We start from the raw sequence: 16,872 nt of genomic DNA on the forward strand, positions 1-16,872 counted from the left end.
TTGTTTTTGCATGATGGGAGGAAATCAGAGTACCTGGAGGAAACCTACACACACACACACACACACACACACACACACACACACACACACACACACACACACACACACACACACACACACACACACACACACACACACACACACACACAAACTCCACACAGAAGGGCCCAGCTGGTATTTGAACCCACAACCTTTACGCTGTCAGGCCAGAGTGCCCACCACCACCATTACCAAACCTTAAAAAAAATCTTATTGGAAGTTTTCGTTTCATGCAATATGTCCTAATAAAATATAAAAATGTGCATGCTTTGTTTTTATTTAGAGAGTAAACAAGCCGCTTAGTGTTATCTACATTTGACAAACACTATAGAAAGATTTTGCCAATGGATACATTGCATCATATAAAGTGCAGACTATAATTTTTAAAAATACATAGTTCATCATTTGTGATCAGAGAATACAAACAAAATTGTAATGTACACACAATAGATTCATTGATTCCTTTTTTTAACATCTCCACCACGTTGGGACATGCCAGATGACAAAAGCAACGACCCACTGCCAGCCAATCATGTCGGAGGTCTGGCCAGGCGGCCCAATGAGAGCAGCGGATTCCGCAGCCCCGCCCCGCCTCCCCTCTAACGCGGTCGGTTGCGTCGTCGGGAAAGTCACCTCGTCGAGCGGTTCAGGGTGAAGCTACTGACAGCTAGCCGGTATCCGGGTCCAGAGCAGCCGGGAAGAAGGTCAACAGCAGGACGCCGGCATCTTCTCCCAGCCGTTCGGAAACCCCAGTCTGGAGTCAACTGACAGCCCTCGAACGGACGGACGCAGAGAGATACGTTGCCGAGCTCGTCGTTTTTAAGCCCGTGAGCTCGACGTCTCCTCTCCGCCCGCTACTCCTCCAACAGCAGCAGCCATGGCCGCGCTCAGAGCGTCCTACCACCGGATCCTGGACCGCGTCGAGCACATGCTGCCTGCCAAGCTCAGACCTCTGTACAACCACCCGGCAGGTAACACAGGCTGGGCTTTGTTTCTCTCTGTGTGTGAGATGGGTGTTCCAGCTGTGACCCGTGGCGGGGAGGTCAGCTCGCGCTCCCCTCTCCACCGGGAGGGAGCGCGAGCTACCCCGGGACTCATTGTTTCCATGGGTCGGTGTGTCTCCGATGGGGGCTTTAATCTGCAGAGATAAGCAGCTCAGTCTTGAAGAAGAGCTCCGTTTTATGGCAGGAAAAAAAAAAGATAGCTGGAGCAGCTTTTGAAAAAAGTTCAAAGGTTTTTTGTCATAAAAACTACAAAAAAAAGTGTTTTCTGACAAGAATCATTGTGTATCTGTAGCAGAAAAACACCAGGCAGGACTGATCTGATGCAATTATTAACCATTTTTAGAGACCATGAACAAATCTGAACAGGCTGTAAACTCGTTACACAGTTGGTACCAACTGTCGTTAGATGTTAACAAATAAAAAAAAAAAGAGGCCAAAGTGAAGTTTTCATGTTCAGTCAAAGTAACTGTGTAACTAAAGACAATAAAATCGTGTCAAACGACAGCAGACACGCCATACACTCTTATTTTGAAAGGTGAAGCCAGTTTGACTTGAGTTTGAATTATTTTAGTTTGATTCGATGTATTCCTAGTGTTTTCTTTTACTCTCTCTCTCATCCGTCTGCGTTCAAGTTGCTTCTGTCAGGCCTCTTTCAATCAATCAGTAACATGTTGGTTGCAAAATGTCCTGAGATCCAGCCGTCGTTTGTCCAACTGGGCCCTTCAACACTGAGTTCACAGTGGCGGCCTCCACAGTCACTAAAGTAATTCAGTATTCTGTTTGTCTTCGTGGACACGCTTCCTTATTGAAGATCTATTTCCACCAAGATTGAGCTGAAATAAAGAAGCACCTGTGGACATTTGCTCTTGGTTTGGCCTCTGGAGTCGTCAAGGGCATCTCTGGGAGCAGGTAGGAGGGGGGCGGCGACTGAACGCCGACTCCCTTGCCCATGATTTGTCGTGGCTACAGAGTGAACGCTGACTCCAAACTAACGGATTTTACTTGTGTGCCATAGTTCAGCCCAAGACATCGTATACTTGACGTGACGGAAAGCAGTTTGAATTATACAGACTATTAGTAATCTAGTTAAATGCTGACTTGAATAAAAGTGTCTCACCTAAACTACTGCTGATCTGAAACGACCATCAGACGGGAGGAGGAGGAGGAGGAGGAGGAGGAGGGGGAGGAGAAGGAGGTGCAGCTCTGTATACGATCTGATGATCAGAGTCCATGTAAACAGCACATTGGATTGTTTGTCCCCCCCCCGCTGGAGCATTGGACGTATGTTACAGTACATACGTCTCCATACTTCTGTACGTCCGGCCAAAGTTGGACGGACGTACAGAAGAAGTGTGAGAAAACACAAATACTGTGTGCTGGTACATCTGAACCTTTTTAAAACTTTACAAAAGAGAGTTGGAAAAGGTTTTATAAACAAAATGTATATATGCTCTATTTAGCCTCATGAGGTGAATTGATCAGTTTGTGATGCAAGTAAAAATCTATCAGGAATCCTGGGATGCAAAATGTAAGAGAACTGTGAGTATTTGTTAGAATGTGTGTCTGAGTTAAGTTAATAGAAAAGGGAAGTTTTACTTCTACATACTTGTTTTTTTTTTTTATTAGTCGGAGTCATTTGTTCCCGTGGGATCACTTGTGCCTGTCACAAACAAAGCATCATGGTGCAAAGCATGATGGGAATTTATCCCCCTTTTTTTTTTTTAACTTGACAGCTAATTATGAAGTCACTTAACGTTTCCGCTTTTCTTTTCTTTTTCCCTACTTTAGGTCCCAAAACGGTGTTTTTCTGGGCCCCGATGTTCAAATGGGTGAGTTAATGGACACGTTTGGGTCAAAGGAGACGACGTTTTCCTTTGTTTGTCCAGTGAAGACGTGTCTCTCGTCTCTGCAGGGTCTGGTCTTCGCTGGTTTGGCCGACATGACGCGGCCGGCGGACAAGCTCAGCACGTCTCAGTCCGCCGTGCTGACGGCCACCGGTAGGGAACCGACACCAATGACAGTGTTTCAGCTTCAAACCGACGGTTTGGAGGGAATCCGGTGAGTCTGTGTGGAAAAAGTTGCTCATCCCTCCTCCCACTCGCCTCTTCCAGGTTTGATCTGGTCCAGATATTCGCTGGTTATCATCCCGAAGAACTGGAACCTCTTCGCCGTCAACTTCTTCCTCGGCGCCGCGGGGAGCAGTCAGCTCTACAGGATCTGGAGGTGTGTTGGAACGACGCGGAAAGACGTTAAAATAAATGTATTTTATTATGGTCCAAGGCCTGCAACCTTCAACTCGACACCAAATAAAACCTGAGAAAAGAAACGCGATTATCGTTCAGAGAAAATGGGAGGTTGCAGATGAGCTGGGGGAAAACGGGGAAATCAACTTCCTGTCACTCTTTCAGAATAAACTCAAATAGAATGTGACATTTTCTGGTCTCGGATCCATAAACAAGAATAATTTCAGGTGCGTTTACGACCTTCTTGTCCAGCGTCGGTGCCTGAAGTCACGACTCTGGGCACAAATTCCCACACAAACACACAAGCTGATCTAGCTCTTTATTAAACTGTGAATATTTAGATTTTAGACTTTTTTTTTTACTAAATCATTGAGTTGAATGTCTTCTTCAAAAGCGAATCACATCCTAAATGTGTCTCCATTTGTCCCCAATCACAGCCGTTCGGCCCCGATTAATGAATAACCTGCAGTTATCGCAGCTCAAACAGTTTCTGCAGACGCTGAGAAATCGCTGTGTTCTCAAACTGCAGCCGATTGCACAAGCTCACCTGCTCAGATTACTACTATTATTACTACTAATTATTAGTATTAAGATTATTACTGGGAATAGCTGACAAGATGATGCTTTTCCAGGTATTTAAGAAGCATAAACTCATTTTTCTGAAGATGCATAACCGTCAAAACACGGATGTTTACATTACAGCAACATTAGAACACAAAGAAACGTAAAAAACAAACTTGCACAATGAATAGAAGCTACACGTTATATCATCTGGAATCTGGATTATAGAGGTCCAGATTGAATGTTTTAATTCAATTTGAAAGGAAAGACTAATATATAATAAGTTAGTACTTTCTTGATGCAGCTTTGAGAAAAAAAACTTTTGTGAGTTGCATAAATGCCACAAACTGCAGCCAATATTGTAATGATATATAAATGGAGTGTATTTCTTGGGAATAAATCTCTTTTTTTTGCAGTTTTTTCTGTAGTTTGACTGATAAAAGTTTTTTTGGAATAGAAAAGTCGTCATATTCATTCATTGCGGTCATTTTTACGTGGTTTTTGCATCGCTTCTTTTCCTGTCTTAACAGGTACGAGCAGGACCAGAAGGCGAAGGCGAAGGAGGAGGCGGCGGCGGCGGTGGCGGCGCAGTCTTGAGGGGCTTCCCGGGCCGCCGGCCGACGTAATGGGAGACCACCCCCCCCCCCCCCCCCCCCCCCCCGGGCCTCCACGCTCCACCCTCCCATGTCGTCTCCATCAATCCACGCCATAACCATCCATCCACCACGTAAAGCCTGTTGGCCCTGTTGGAAATACACACTTTTTTTCCCCCTTTAAGTTTCACGTTTTCCTCAGGGTATATAACTTTAAAAAAAAATTAAAAAAATAGAGATAGAGAAATGAAACAAAGAACTGTTTTTTGTTTTTTTTTTAACTAATCAATGCTCAAGAATGACAGTCATCAAACGCACAAGTACTACTTGTTCAGCAAGTCCTGTGATTGTACTGTTTTCTTTTAACATCTCGCTTCATCTCAGTTGTTTTTGCTTTTTCCAACATCACCATCACCATCATCATCATCATCATCTTCGTCGTCGCTGTTCAGGTGTAGCAGGTTGTACCTCAAAAAGAAAAACTCCCCCCTCCAAAAAATAATGTAACTCATAGCTTTGTGTGGAACGTGGTTTTGAAGAATGTCTCGAAATGAAACAACCTCTGGTTCAAGGTATTTAGAATTTGGACGGAGCGCAAGCAGTTATTAATTTAATTCTTTTTTTTTTTTTAAATCTGTGTGAAAACCAACTGTAATTTATGAATCACGCCATCAAAGACTTTGTTGTAGCTGTACAGAACAACACTTTGTAATTCACTGATCGCCTCATTGCCACATATTTAATCTCTTGTTTTTTGTTTTCCTTTTTCTTCCATTGCTTCAGAGTCTAAGAGCAAACACTGACACCAAACCTTGTTGTTCTTAAGGAAGGTGTTTTATATTCTCTCTCTCTCTCTCTCTCTGTGTTAAGAATAACACTGGTGGGGTTTGTTTTTTGGGGACCCTTTTATTTCCACGGCTGAATTTAGCAATAATCGAAAATTATCACTTAAATCTGCTGACTGTTTGAACAAATGGCACTTTGACGACGGTTGACCGTGACGGCTCTGTAATGGATGTGTAATACTAATAAATACTGTTTAACACGGACTGTTTGAAGCATGGGAATGTGAGAAAAAAAAAAAAGAATCTTTACTCTTTAGAAGTCCTTTAATAAGAAGCATCTCCGTCACGCCTTGGTTGGAGGAGGCCACTCTGTTGTGCAGTTTCTTTCCACAGTTGAAAAGTGCTGTGCCCGGGTTCTGGGTTTCCAGGCTCGCCTCACTTAAACAAAGAACATCCTGGGATTTCAGGAACGCCTGAGGCAGATGAGCCGCGATTGTCTGGAGCGGCAGTTAATGCGGAGCTTTCAGCAGCTCTATTTGTGTCTGTGGCTTCATAACAGACGTGAGCTGCTGTTTCGAATATCAACACTGAATCTTTCCATCTCACCTCTGGCAAGGAGACGTGAGACAAGGTGAGATTAGAGCGCCCCCTGCAGTTCACACAGTGGACGACAGATCACATTGAGCCAGGTTTTTACCTTCATTGATGCCAATTATGAACTAAAAGGGATTAAAAATGCAATGAAACTACAAGGTCTTCAAACTGGACACGTCCGACTGAATTCTTACAAACGTCTGGCTTTGGTATTTCTAAACTCTCGTATTGTGAAGGAGATATTTATATGTATATATTTTTTTTTAGCCTTGTCAATAATCCAGTTAATGCCAATATTCATGATCAAGTAAATCTCACACAGCAGCTGAAATGTACTCAAGTATGAAAAATGTAACTTGTTAACAGCAACTTAATAATCCCCACATAAACTTGTTACAAAAACTTCTCTAATTGGAAAAAAAAACTTTGCCCCAAAAAGAAACTAAAAGTTATAACAATGAATCATTGGTCTAATTTGATCCCTTAATGTTCAGTTTTAGTAAAAATAGCTGCTACAAAACCTAAATTGTGCCCAGCATAATAGTTAAAATGCAGAAAAGGTAGTTTGAAGACTAAATTCATGTTCCACAGTAAAAGTAGGAAACTACACAAGTACAACTCCGTAAACTGCAGATCTCAGGTGTGAGCGGCCTCCAATTCAATCACCGGATCTTTTTCCCATTTTCAGTACAAAATGTTTATAATAAACTAAAAAGTGTAAACATGCCATGTCTTTTCAGTGGCTCCATTTAATGCAGTTCTTGAACCCTGAGGTCCATCGACGACGCGGACAAATTGAAAATGAGTTTTTATGGCAGTATAGGCACTTCCTAATCATCTCAGAAGTGTTCAAACATTTTAACACAATGTTAGTGTTGCTTTTAAAAATCACAAAACACAGAAAAATGATGGGAAACCACAAATTTTTATTCACAAACGTCGCGGCAGGTTTAGCGTTTTCCACCGACACGGGGAGCGTTCACCTTCATGGGCTTTGCGATTTTGGGTTTCTGGGCCGTCTTAGCAGAGGTTTGCTAAAAAGAACATAGACAACATGATTAATATTTTAAAACAGGGGAACAAGACACTAAATATTTATCTGCAACCAAAGACTTTAACATTTTTAATCAAAAATTCAAAGTGATCATAGTTTGTGAAAGGCAGAGGCACTTTGTCCACAAGAGAACAAGAATCCCAGCAGCTAAAACTACATGGAGACACGACGACACAGAACCCCGACTGGACTGTAACATTCACCTCAACTCAGGGGTGGAAACATCAGTTCAAAAAATTTAATATTTAGCTGACAAAACTTTCCTCAGTGCACCAGAAAAACCTGCATGAGTGTCTCCATCAAAGGTCTTTATATGATCAGAATAAAAACCAAATCCCTGATTTTACCCTATTTCACCTGGTTTTGCTTCTGACACTCTGTTCTGTCAAAATCAAACGAGCCATGAGGCGGCGACTCTTTTACATCTGTGATCACAGATCTCCCAACCTGGCTGCTGACTGTAAATAATATCCATCCTATGAGGGGCCTTAAACAATACTGGATGTACCGAGCTGGGCTCCAGACTCTACGGTAAATCTTACCTTTGCACTTGTGGTCGTGGGCTTCTTGGCTGCCTGCTTTGCCTTCTTGGCCTCCTTGGCAGCTCTGAGGACATAAAGAACAAACGATGACAAGGAATCCAAGGATAAATTACACTGCCACTGTCGAGTCATTTAGACATGAAACTAAAAGGAGGAAATTGGATAAAATATCCAATTTGATCATGTCACACCAATTAAAAATCAAAGCAAATCCTTTTTCCAGACTCACTGGATGCAGTTGTGGCGGGTCACCCCTTCGCATTACACAACAAGTTAAGAACCATTCAATTTATCACACATTTTAATGTTCATCCTCACCAAAACGGAACTGTAATCCCAATTTTTAAAAAAAAGTCTAAACCAGAACGACACCTTTGCGGTTCTTCCTGAATGAGCAGACTGAGTTAGTCTTTCCTCTCACCTGATGGCCTGCTCCCTCTGGGCCTTGCGGACCTCGGGCTTCTGGTTCCTCTTGGCCATGATCTCAGCCAGGGAGGCCCCAGTGATGGCCCTCTGGAACTTGACAGCGCGGCGGGTACGCTTCTTCGTCACCTCTTCCTGTTAAAACCACAAGCAACAGCCGATTAGAACACGTGCACTACAAAGGCCTTGTCAGCCAAAGAACAAATAATATTCATGATTACAAACACTTCTTGTTGGTTTTTACTATTGAAGCACGCATTACACAGTTTCTGTTCTACTAAAACAGGTGGAGTCGACATTGGTGGCGTTACAAATTAGCATTAACACTGTATACTTCCAAGTTCGGTTCACCTCTAAACAATATATTACAGGTATCAAGCTAAACACATCCAGACTCCACACATCAGACACAAGGAACATAAGATGGCATGTTGGAGAGTTTGGAGGCTGACCAATGGTGAGCTGTCAGTAGAGACGTCAAGGGCCAGTACTATGATCTCCAGTTGTTCTACGGCTGCAGGTGTGGAGTGAGCGCTGCTGCACAGGCTGCAAGACACAGTCCGGCAGCAGCACGTAACACGGACGGACACCACGCACACCATTCACCTGCAGCCAACCTCACAAGTACCCACTTCTCATAATATGTCTAAATGGACATCCAGATTAAGGCTGCCAAACTGCAGTGCCCAATATCAATGAAATGTCACATCCGGACCAATAGATCATGGTTGTACAGTCCATTTTAGCAACAAGAATACATCTGTGGCAGTACACTTTGGTGAATGTTACTTACAGACTGGCCCTTCTTGTGCTTGCGTCTGTACAGCACAGTCCAGTTAATCTGTCTGGGGTTTCTCTTGGCCAGGAAGGCAGACTCGCACTTGGCATTCAAAAACTGGAATACCTGTGGAACAAAAACAAAAACAATAAAATCACAATCAAGTTGCACATGTTCTGATTTCCAGGAATGACGACTTTGTGTCATCACTGATGAGTGCATAGCTTTAGTACAAGTAGTTTCTGATCAAAACTGATGCCTCATTGACCTGTAAGATTGTGATAGGAGCCCATTTAGATCAAAATCGTAGGGATAAAAACAACCCTATCACACATGAGGCTAAAAGAAAAGCTGTACACAAAACGTAATTCATTGAATCTTGAAGTCGAGGTAGCATAAAGAACACATACGACTAAGATTTAATGACACTTTGAAGAATTAAGAGTCTATTCTACTCAATTTTGACAACTCAAGACACTTGCAAGGTGTTGTATATTCTTCAAACTACGAAATGACTTGAATTGTTTGATCAGATGAATTATGAACATCGTTGCAGTGGTGACTTCTAACATGCCAACACATTACATTGAGCTCGGTTTTTACAATATTTCACGAGCTGCTACACAGAGAGTAGATTTATGTTGAAAACACAGCAATGAATGAGACAAGTCTCCACTGATCCCAGGGTGTAGTTTAGTTTAGACCCGGCTAGGATTAGCAGTTAGCACTAGCTAATAGCAGTGTTACACCAGAGCCGACTGGGCCTTCGCCAGAATGCAGCTCACATTTTAACCATGTCAGGACGATAAAGGGTTTATTGAAACGAATCGATCAGATAGGTTGGCGTTGAGATATTAGCTCCATACAGAACTCGCACGTGACGGCGTTTCACTCGCGGGATTGTTACCTTTCCGTCTATCCTGGCGTATCGGCGGCCATGGCCGGGGTAAATTTTATACCCGCTGAAACTGCACAACTCGACCCTGCAAACAACAAATATAACACATCACAGGTAGAAAAGGGGTCGATCATCATTTCAACGCAGATTGCGTCCCCGGACGCTATTTTTGAGGGTCTGGATGGTGTTTGATAGATTTCTGTACACTTACTTCATGATGGCTACGAGAGGGCACACTACCGGAAAGAAAGATGACGGAGGCGGAAGCTGAATTGTTGCCGTAAGGCGATGATTATTAAGGGGGAAACATTTTTTTTATTTCAAATACAAAATGTTCTAATAGTTTGAAAGTAACATAAGAATGTGATGAAACATGAAATATTGACATATTTTATTAAAATAAATTAATTGTCAAATCATTGAGACGTGACGTAATGAATTGACGGTTGCCAACAAGCGGAAGACGATAAATTGTTCAATGAAATTATTAAATCAAACACATACAATTGTGAGGACATAGTTTTTCAGTTGGAATTCCAGCGCTTTAACTTTAAGTGTCAATTAAACCTGTCTTCTTTCTTTTTTAGATGTAGTCGGTCTGGCGGGTTTCGTGAATTGTCGCGCGCTGTCAGGATGTGTAGTCCTTTAAGACTCTCAGACGGAACAGTGCAATGGGCGACATGGCGTGTTGGAACTACAATACCCAGAAACACGAGGCTTCGGTCGTTGAACGAGCCACAGAACCGCTTCTCGTCTTTCCCACACCGATTGGAGTTGTTAGCTAACGCTCGGCCGTGAGGATGGGTGTATCAGATTTACAGTTTGATACGGATGCAGGTGAGTGGCCACATGCTGGCATTTTGGCTCAGACGGACTGTTTGGGTGTGTTTTAAACCATCTTCTGTGAGGAGGTTCTGTGCATCTCCTAACTGCATCTCAACAGGACACTGCTGCCGCTAGCTTCATCGACACAGACCAAAACATCATGTTTCGGTGCCTTTCTGACACATTGGATTGTTATGACCGTCGACCAAACTCAAAATTACGTTCTGAATTTAAGTTTCATGATCCGTATGTCTTCGCATATCTGTGTGCAATGAACACATTTGTGTGCACAATGTTTCTCTAGTCCAGAACATCAACACTTGCATTGCACAGCATTACAATACTCCTCTACATATTTCTGATTTTATCTACTAACTATACACTGATGACATTCATGGTATAAATCGTTATGACAAACTATGAGATGGTCTGGCAAAGCATCTTTATTTTCAGTCACTTCATCTATTCAAGGCATTTAAAATGAAAATATATTGTATAAACTATAAAACTAACCCTAACCCTAACCCTAACCCTGCCCGATTGTTCACCTAAAATTGTTCCCTCCAACTGTTATCATTTAACTGGAAAATTCCAGAGGAAATTTTGTGTTCCGGCCTCTGCTGACAGACATGGATCTTCTCTGAGGTGTCTCTCCCATTCGCTTTGTGTGGGTCAATTATTCACTGTTTTTTTGTTGAAACCTTTAGCTGATTCGTTAACAAAAGATATAGCAATACATTCCTGGTATATTTTGATGTGCTTTTTGTGTCCGTGCGCATCAACAGACATTGATCTCCACCGTAAGGTGCCTCTCCCAACCGCTTTGTATGGGACTTTATTTTTATTTTGCTGGTCTTTTTCCAATTTTCTTCTGTAACACTTTGCTGAATCATTACCAAACGTCGGAGCAACCTATTCCTGAACATTCCGCATGTTTTGATGTGCTTTTTCTGTCTGTGCTCAATACGGTGCAGGTCTCATTACCGGTAGAAGAAGCTGCTTAAGTATTGCAATATCTTTAGATAACTCTCTGGTGTGGTATTTTAATTAAGGACTCATAAGGGGTTAAACCATAACGAGTTATCATGATGTTAATGATGCACAGTTTAAGATATTTTGAAGTGCAGAGTGTTGTCCTTGAAAAGTCAGTGTTCTGTATATTTTAGTTGTTTTCCTTCCAACTCATCTGATTTTCTTGCAGAGCTTCCTGAAGACACACTTATTAGATTAGTTGAGGCGGCTCTGGAAGTTGTGGAAAACATGGTGGACAGGAGGCCCTTTATTACCAGAACTGGCCGCTCTTTTACAAAAATCCTGCGCTTCTCATAGCATCTCCATGACTGTGTATAATGCAGTCTTTTGTCTCCAACTCAACTTGAATGTTTTGTATGACGTGCTTCAACTTGGCCAGTGTCTTGTGTGTACTGTAGCCATGGAGATGAATGAAATGCAGCTTTCGTGGTTATCTGGCCCGTTCATTGTCGGTGCTACTGTATCCCACCAGGCCCCATGATGGATCTCTCGGCACGGGGTATGCAAAAGCTGGATCCCAGTTTCACCTGCTCTGACGACACGCACACCCTTATCCTCGACCGTAACAACATCATGAAGCTGGATCACCTGGAGAGGAGTCCGGGCCTTCAGCAGGTTTACACGCCTTCCATTGTTTGGACTTACAAGCTACAAACCTCTTGTGTTCCTGTTTTCGTGTCCAGTTCTAAAGCATTTTCCTTTCCAGCTCTCGGTGGCTAATAACCGCTTGGTGAGAATGATGGGCGTGTGTCGACTGACAGAGTTGAGGGTCCTCAACCTCCCCAATAACAGCATCGGCTACATCGAGGGGCTCCGAGATATGCCTAATCTAAAATGGCTCAACTTATCTGGGAACAACATCAAGGTGAAAAGAGAGAAATGTGCATATTTTAGCGATGATTCAGATCTGAAATTCAACCTTCGACCGTTGTAAAATAATGACAGAATGAATAATGGCGGCATTCTTTTTTGTAGGTCATTGAGCAACTCAACAACTGTGTGTGCCTGCAACACCTGGATCTGTCCGACAATAGCATCGCTACTATTGGTGACCTGACGAAACTGGCCTCATTGAAGGTCAGTGTAATTCTCTGAAAACGGTAAAACCTGTTAAAATGTTTCTCTCTTGTCCTGATGAGTTGTTTTGTGAAATTCACAGACACTTTTATTGCATGGAAACAGCATTACGACCCTCCGGACTGTTCCCGCTCACCTCCCGGCTCATCTGTCCATCCTGTCCCTGGCAGAAAATGAGATCCGGGATCTTAACGAAGTAATTATACTTTTCTTTTATTGGATCGAGCGACAATCATCTCCGTTTAAATTGCATTTGGACTAATCGTTATTAAGTGACTGCTTTGCTCCTTAGGCGTCGTACCTCGCTCCTCTTCATGAGCTGGAGCAGCTGTCCGTTATGAGCAACCCGTGCGTCATGGCGACGCCGTCTCTGCCGGGCTTTGACTATCGGCCGTACATCATGAGCTGGTGCCTGAGTCTGAAAGTCCTGGACGGCTACGTGGTGTCCCAGAAAGAAGGGTGTGTGCCTTCACATGCTGACAAAACTGTGATGATTGAAGTATGAGTAGTGTGATTGAAGGGTTTTCCTCATTGTGACCATTCCAGTCTGAAGGCAGAGTGGCTCTACAGTCAGGGCAAAGGTCGCTCGTATCGGCCGGGCCAGCACGTCCAGCTGGTCCAGTACCTGGCCACCGTTTGCCCCCTGACTGCCTCCCCGGCCCTGGAGACGGCGGAAGACGCGAAACTGGAGAAGATCCTCAGCAAACAGAGGCGAGTCCGAGAGTCTGTCAGCGCTGCTGTTGAGCACTTGACAGAAGTGCGGCGTTTTCATCACGGTTTACATTTTTGTGTGTTTGTCAGGTTCCATCAGAGGCAGCTGTTAGAGGAGACCCGGGGAGGCTGTCCAAGCCCCCCTCGTCCAACTCGGCTCAATGTGGAGACACACAGTCCCTCGCATTGTGTTCCAGAGGGAGGAGCCCAAGAGGTGGCAAAGATCCCTCCACCCGTATCTGCCACTGCTCCATCAGTTCGGGAAACCGGTACCCGAGCCGTTTTCTCTCCTTGTGGGGACGGTCTGCATTCAGTACATCGCTGCAGTACGCCGCTTTCTCACGACTGTGTGACTTTTCCCGTGCAGAGCCAGTGGTGCAGTTCAACACCTGGGTGAGCTGCGATTCCTCCTACCCAGCGGTGCCCGTGGTTCGTAGCCCGAGGCCGGTGGAGGAGCGGCTTTGTCTGGAGGACGTGCGGGCGGAGGAGCACAACCCGAACAGCAGCATGCTTTCCTCAGCCTCCCTGTTCCTCCCCGTCACGTCGGACCCGGAGCCGCAGTCGGCCCGCTCCGACAGCGAGGACGAGACGGAGACGTTTGAACCCGACTCTCTGGCTCCAACACGACCGGCGCAGCACAAGAAGCACAAGACGGATCAAGAGCACGACAAGAGTACTCCCAAAGAAGACGTTGCCCCCGGCGTCACATCGGGAGCTGGATCAGTGGACGTCGGGGCCGGCACGCCACACGAGGAGGCCGAGGCGCCTGCCGACGCCGCCCGGTCGGACACGGAGGATTCCTCTCAGCCGGAGGAAGCCGGTGAGTCGTGTTTGCCGGAAGCGGAGGAGGCGGCGGCGGCGATCAGAATCCAGTCCTGGTGGAGGGGGCAGTACACTCGACGCTGTCACCCGGCGGCCAAGGAGGTCCGCGGCGAGATCCGCATGCGCAGGATGCAGGAACACGTCCTACACCTTTCCGAGAAGTTGGACAGGTGAGCGACGGAAACGACTCATTTTTGATGCATTGCGTCTTCGGTTCCAAGTGAACGACGTCCTCCTGCTGTGTTTGCAGTGTGCAGAGGCAGTTTGAAGAGGAGAAGCTGCAACGGCTGGTTCAGGAGGAAGCCGTGAAATTCCTGTGGAAAGAGGTGGGATGTTTGTTATTTACCGTTAACGTCTTCGCCGCTTCTCTCTTGACGCCTCGCTCTCTCGTCCTGCAGCTCCAGGCGATGCAGCAGTGGAAGCGGTCGGTGGAGCAGCGGCTCTCTTCCGCCGCCCCGGCTCAGACCTCGCCTCCCGCACCGCGGGCGGCCGCTCCCGGCACCACGGACCCCCCCCACATGGACGTGTCCTTCCCCGACTCCGGCTTCCAGACGACGGGCGACGGGGAGACGGCGCAGAGCGACAGCTTCCTCAGCGGCGGCACCGCCGACTCTCTGGCGACCGTGCGAGCGCCGAGTCCCGCCTGCGGCGGCGGCGCGGCGAGCACCGACTGCAGCCTGCTGGAGCAGTACCTGTCCTCCGTGCAGCAGAGGGACGAGGAAGCCGAGGAGGTGGCCGGCGATAAAACGGGAACGCCGACGCCGCCGCAACTCTCCTCCCCGGCGTCGCCCAGCAGGACACCACTGACCCTCTCGCCCACCCAGAGTCCAGCAGGAGACCGTCCCCAGTCTGTCCCGAGCTACGCGGCGGCTTTAAAACCTCATTGAGTGACGGAGTGAGCTCCCCCCCCCCACTAGAGACCAGACACGTCTAAAAAACTGCATTATCGACCCAGGTCTCATACCACAGCGCTCTGTTTCTGCTCTTTTTTTAAAAAAGAAATTGAGACTTAATCCTAAATAAGCTTGTGAAAATACTTTACTCTAAATGTAACTCACATGTTTGTTTTTTTCGTCTATACATGCACTACTTGGATCTACTCCTTTATAAACGGACATGTTCTCTGTCTGTAGAAGCAATGCAGGTGATGTATGGGTGCATCTAATAACATTAGAATCCAGAGGGAAAATGTTTTTTTCTCCCTTGATTTGCTTGAAACCGTTAAAGTCCAGTATATTTGAAAGTCATTTCTCACAGATAGTCCAACTCTTTGTTTAATTCTTTAAAGAAATAACTGATAAATCATCAAAATCCAAAATACAGTTATCCCCACATCACAAATGCTATTAAAAAAAAAAAAAAAAAACATGCTTGAAACTGGATTTGTTTCTATATATTGAGTATAAAATTACCAATAATCCGTTAACTTTTCATTGATGTTCTAATCTTTTTAGATGCACCTGGAGTTGCAGAAGGTGTCGGTAACGTTTATCTTATGAGGAGAGTTCTACCTCTGCTGATGGACGTGTTGTAACATCCACTGTGTCAGATACTTGCAATAAACTGCATTTAGTCAGATTAAGAGTTGACGTGTTAAATGCATTGCACTTGCTGTACGTTTGCTGTGACATACAATTATTGTAGCGTCCAGATCTCCCCAAAAAATGTAAATAAATTATATTTGGTTTCGTATGTTGAAGTGAATTAATATGATTGTCATCATGTTCATGATTAAGTTCTAATTTTTTTCATGATTGTTTATAGTGCTTACAAAGGCCGAAGAGACGTCTTGACTTATTGCATAATATGGGCCAAAACTGGCCTGCAGGAGGCGCCATAGAGTATACGTGATGAAAGTAGCTATATTTCTTTTCACGAAACCAAACTATTAACACTGAAAATTACTATAATTTCAAGATAAAGCCAATTCTAATGATCTATCATGGTGCAAAAGACGGTGAAATATAAAAAAACAAAAACAACTTGTATATCTGTTGCATCATAACCCTGACAGCACCGCTTTGAGGGTAATGCCAGTTTCCTCGCAGTGAGGTGGCTCGATTTAGATTTGATATTTCAGCTCCAGTTTCTGTGTTGGGATCCGCTACTCTTTTCACCATTTGCTCAGTGGTTGGGCCGCAGTGGAGCCTCTTGGGCCTCATGGCGGACACCCCTGCTCTGGAGCTGAAATAGGTTGTTTTTTTTAAATATATATATGTTTCACTACCTTTTGCACCAGAATATATAATTAAAATGGACTTTACATTGAGATTGTGGTCATTTTCAGTGGTAATAGTGTGGTTTTGTGCAGAAAAAAATATATATATATAGATGCTTTTATCAGGTACACTTTGTGCCACAACAAATAATATTTAACATTTCAAGGTTTTCACGGCACTATGCTACAGATTCAGCTCACTCAAGAGGAAATTGGGCTTCATGTGGTCCCAGAACTAAAATATGTTTGAGGTCTGGAGGCGATGATGTGATGCTATGACATTAAATTCAATATCAGGTAAAGAATCACACCTGTAGGGGTTAATTATGGCCGCCACGTGACCTCACCTGCACGCGTGTGGACTTGGGGGGGGGGGGGGGGGACTCGGTCATCAGAGATCACGTGACAAGTCGGAGATGTTTTCCATTCTTGGCAGTAGAAGGATGTTGGAATGAGACAGGGAGGAGAGAGGGAGGAGAGGCCGCTGCTCCTGGGACTCACCTGTGCACGAGGCAGCTTCCGGTGGAGGATTCAAGTAACGTAACAGTGTGATTAACCGGCCACCAGGGGACGCAGCAGTAAACGTGAGACATCCATCTCTTCTCCCCCCCTCCTCCTCCTCCTCTCCTCCTCCTCCTGCTCCTCCTCCTCCTCCCCTCATCCTGCCTGCAGA

General features: G+C 44.9%; 3 protein-coding genes across 3 annotated transcripts; 2 read left to right on the forward strand and 1 right to left on the reverse strand.

Moving 5' to 3' along the window:
- The first annotated feature begins 666 nt into the window (after window positions 1-666).
- mpc2b (mitochondrial pyruvate carrier 2b) lies at window positions 667-5,489 on the forward strand. Its single transcript, XM_080497607.1, has 5 exons — window positions 667-1,010; window positions 2,832-2,872; window positions 2,956-3,040; window positions 3,155-3,266; window positions 4,378-5,489. The coding sequence occupies exons 1-5, from the start codon at window positions 917-919 to the stop codon at window positions 4,442-4,444; spliced, it is 399 nt and encodes a 132-aa protein (XP_080353733.1). The 5' UTR covers window positions 667-916; the 3' UTR covers window positions 4,445-5,489.
- Window positions 5,490-6,725: 1,236 nt separating this feature from the next.
- Window positions 6,726-9,773, reverse strand: rpl24 (ribosomal protein L24). The gene is made up of 6 exons (XM_080497929.1): window positions 9,726-9,773; window positions 9,524-9,599; window positions 8,632-8,742; window positions 7,837-7,973; window positions 7,416-7,479; window positions 6,726-6,853 (listed from the first exon to the last, which is right to left on the reverse strand). Exons 1-6 carry the CDS (start codon window positions 9,728-9,730, stop codon window positions 6,770-6,772), a joined length of 477 nt encoding a protein of 158 aa, XP_080354055.1. The 5' UTR covers window positions 9,731-9,773; the 3' UTR covers window positions 6,726-6,769.
- A 514-nt stretch (window positions 9,774-10,287) lies between these two features.
- cep97 (centrosomal protein 97) lies at window positions 10,288-15,598 on the forward strand. The gene is made up of 11 exons (XM_080498479.1): window positions 10,288-10,351; window positions 11,844-11,986; window positions 12,078-12,236; window positions 12,347-12,448; window positions 12,531-12,644; window positions 12,741-12,907; window positions 12,995-13,159; window positions 13,250-13,428; window positions 13,527-14,151; window positions 14,232-14,307; window positions 14,380-15,598. Exons 1-11 carry the CDS (start codon window positions 10,315-10,317, stop codon window positions 14,866-14,868), a joined length of 2,256 nt encoding a protein of 751 aa, XP_080354605.1. The 5' UTR covers window positions 10,288-10,314; the 3' UTR covers window positions 14,869-15,598.
- Window positions 15,599-16,872: the final 1,274 nt, after the last annotated feature.

The sequence above is a fragment of the Blennius ocellaris genome, assembly GCF_963422515.1.
Source record: "Blennius ocellaris genome assembly, chromosome: 6".
NCBI lineage: Eukaryota > Metazoa > Chordata > Actinopteri > Blenniiformes > Blenniidae > Blennius > Blennius ocellaris.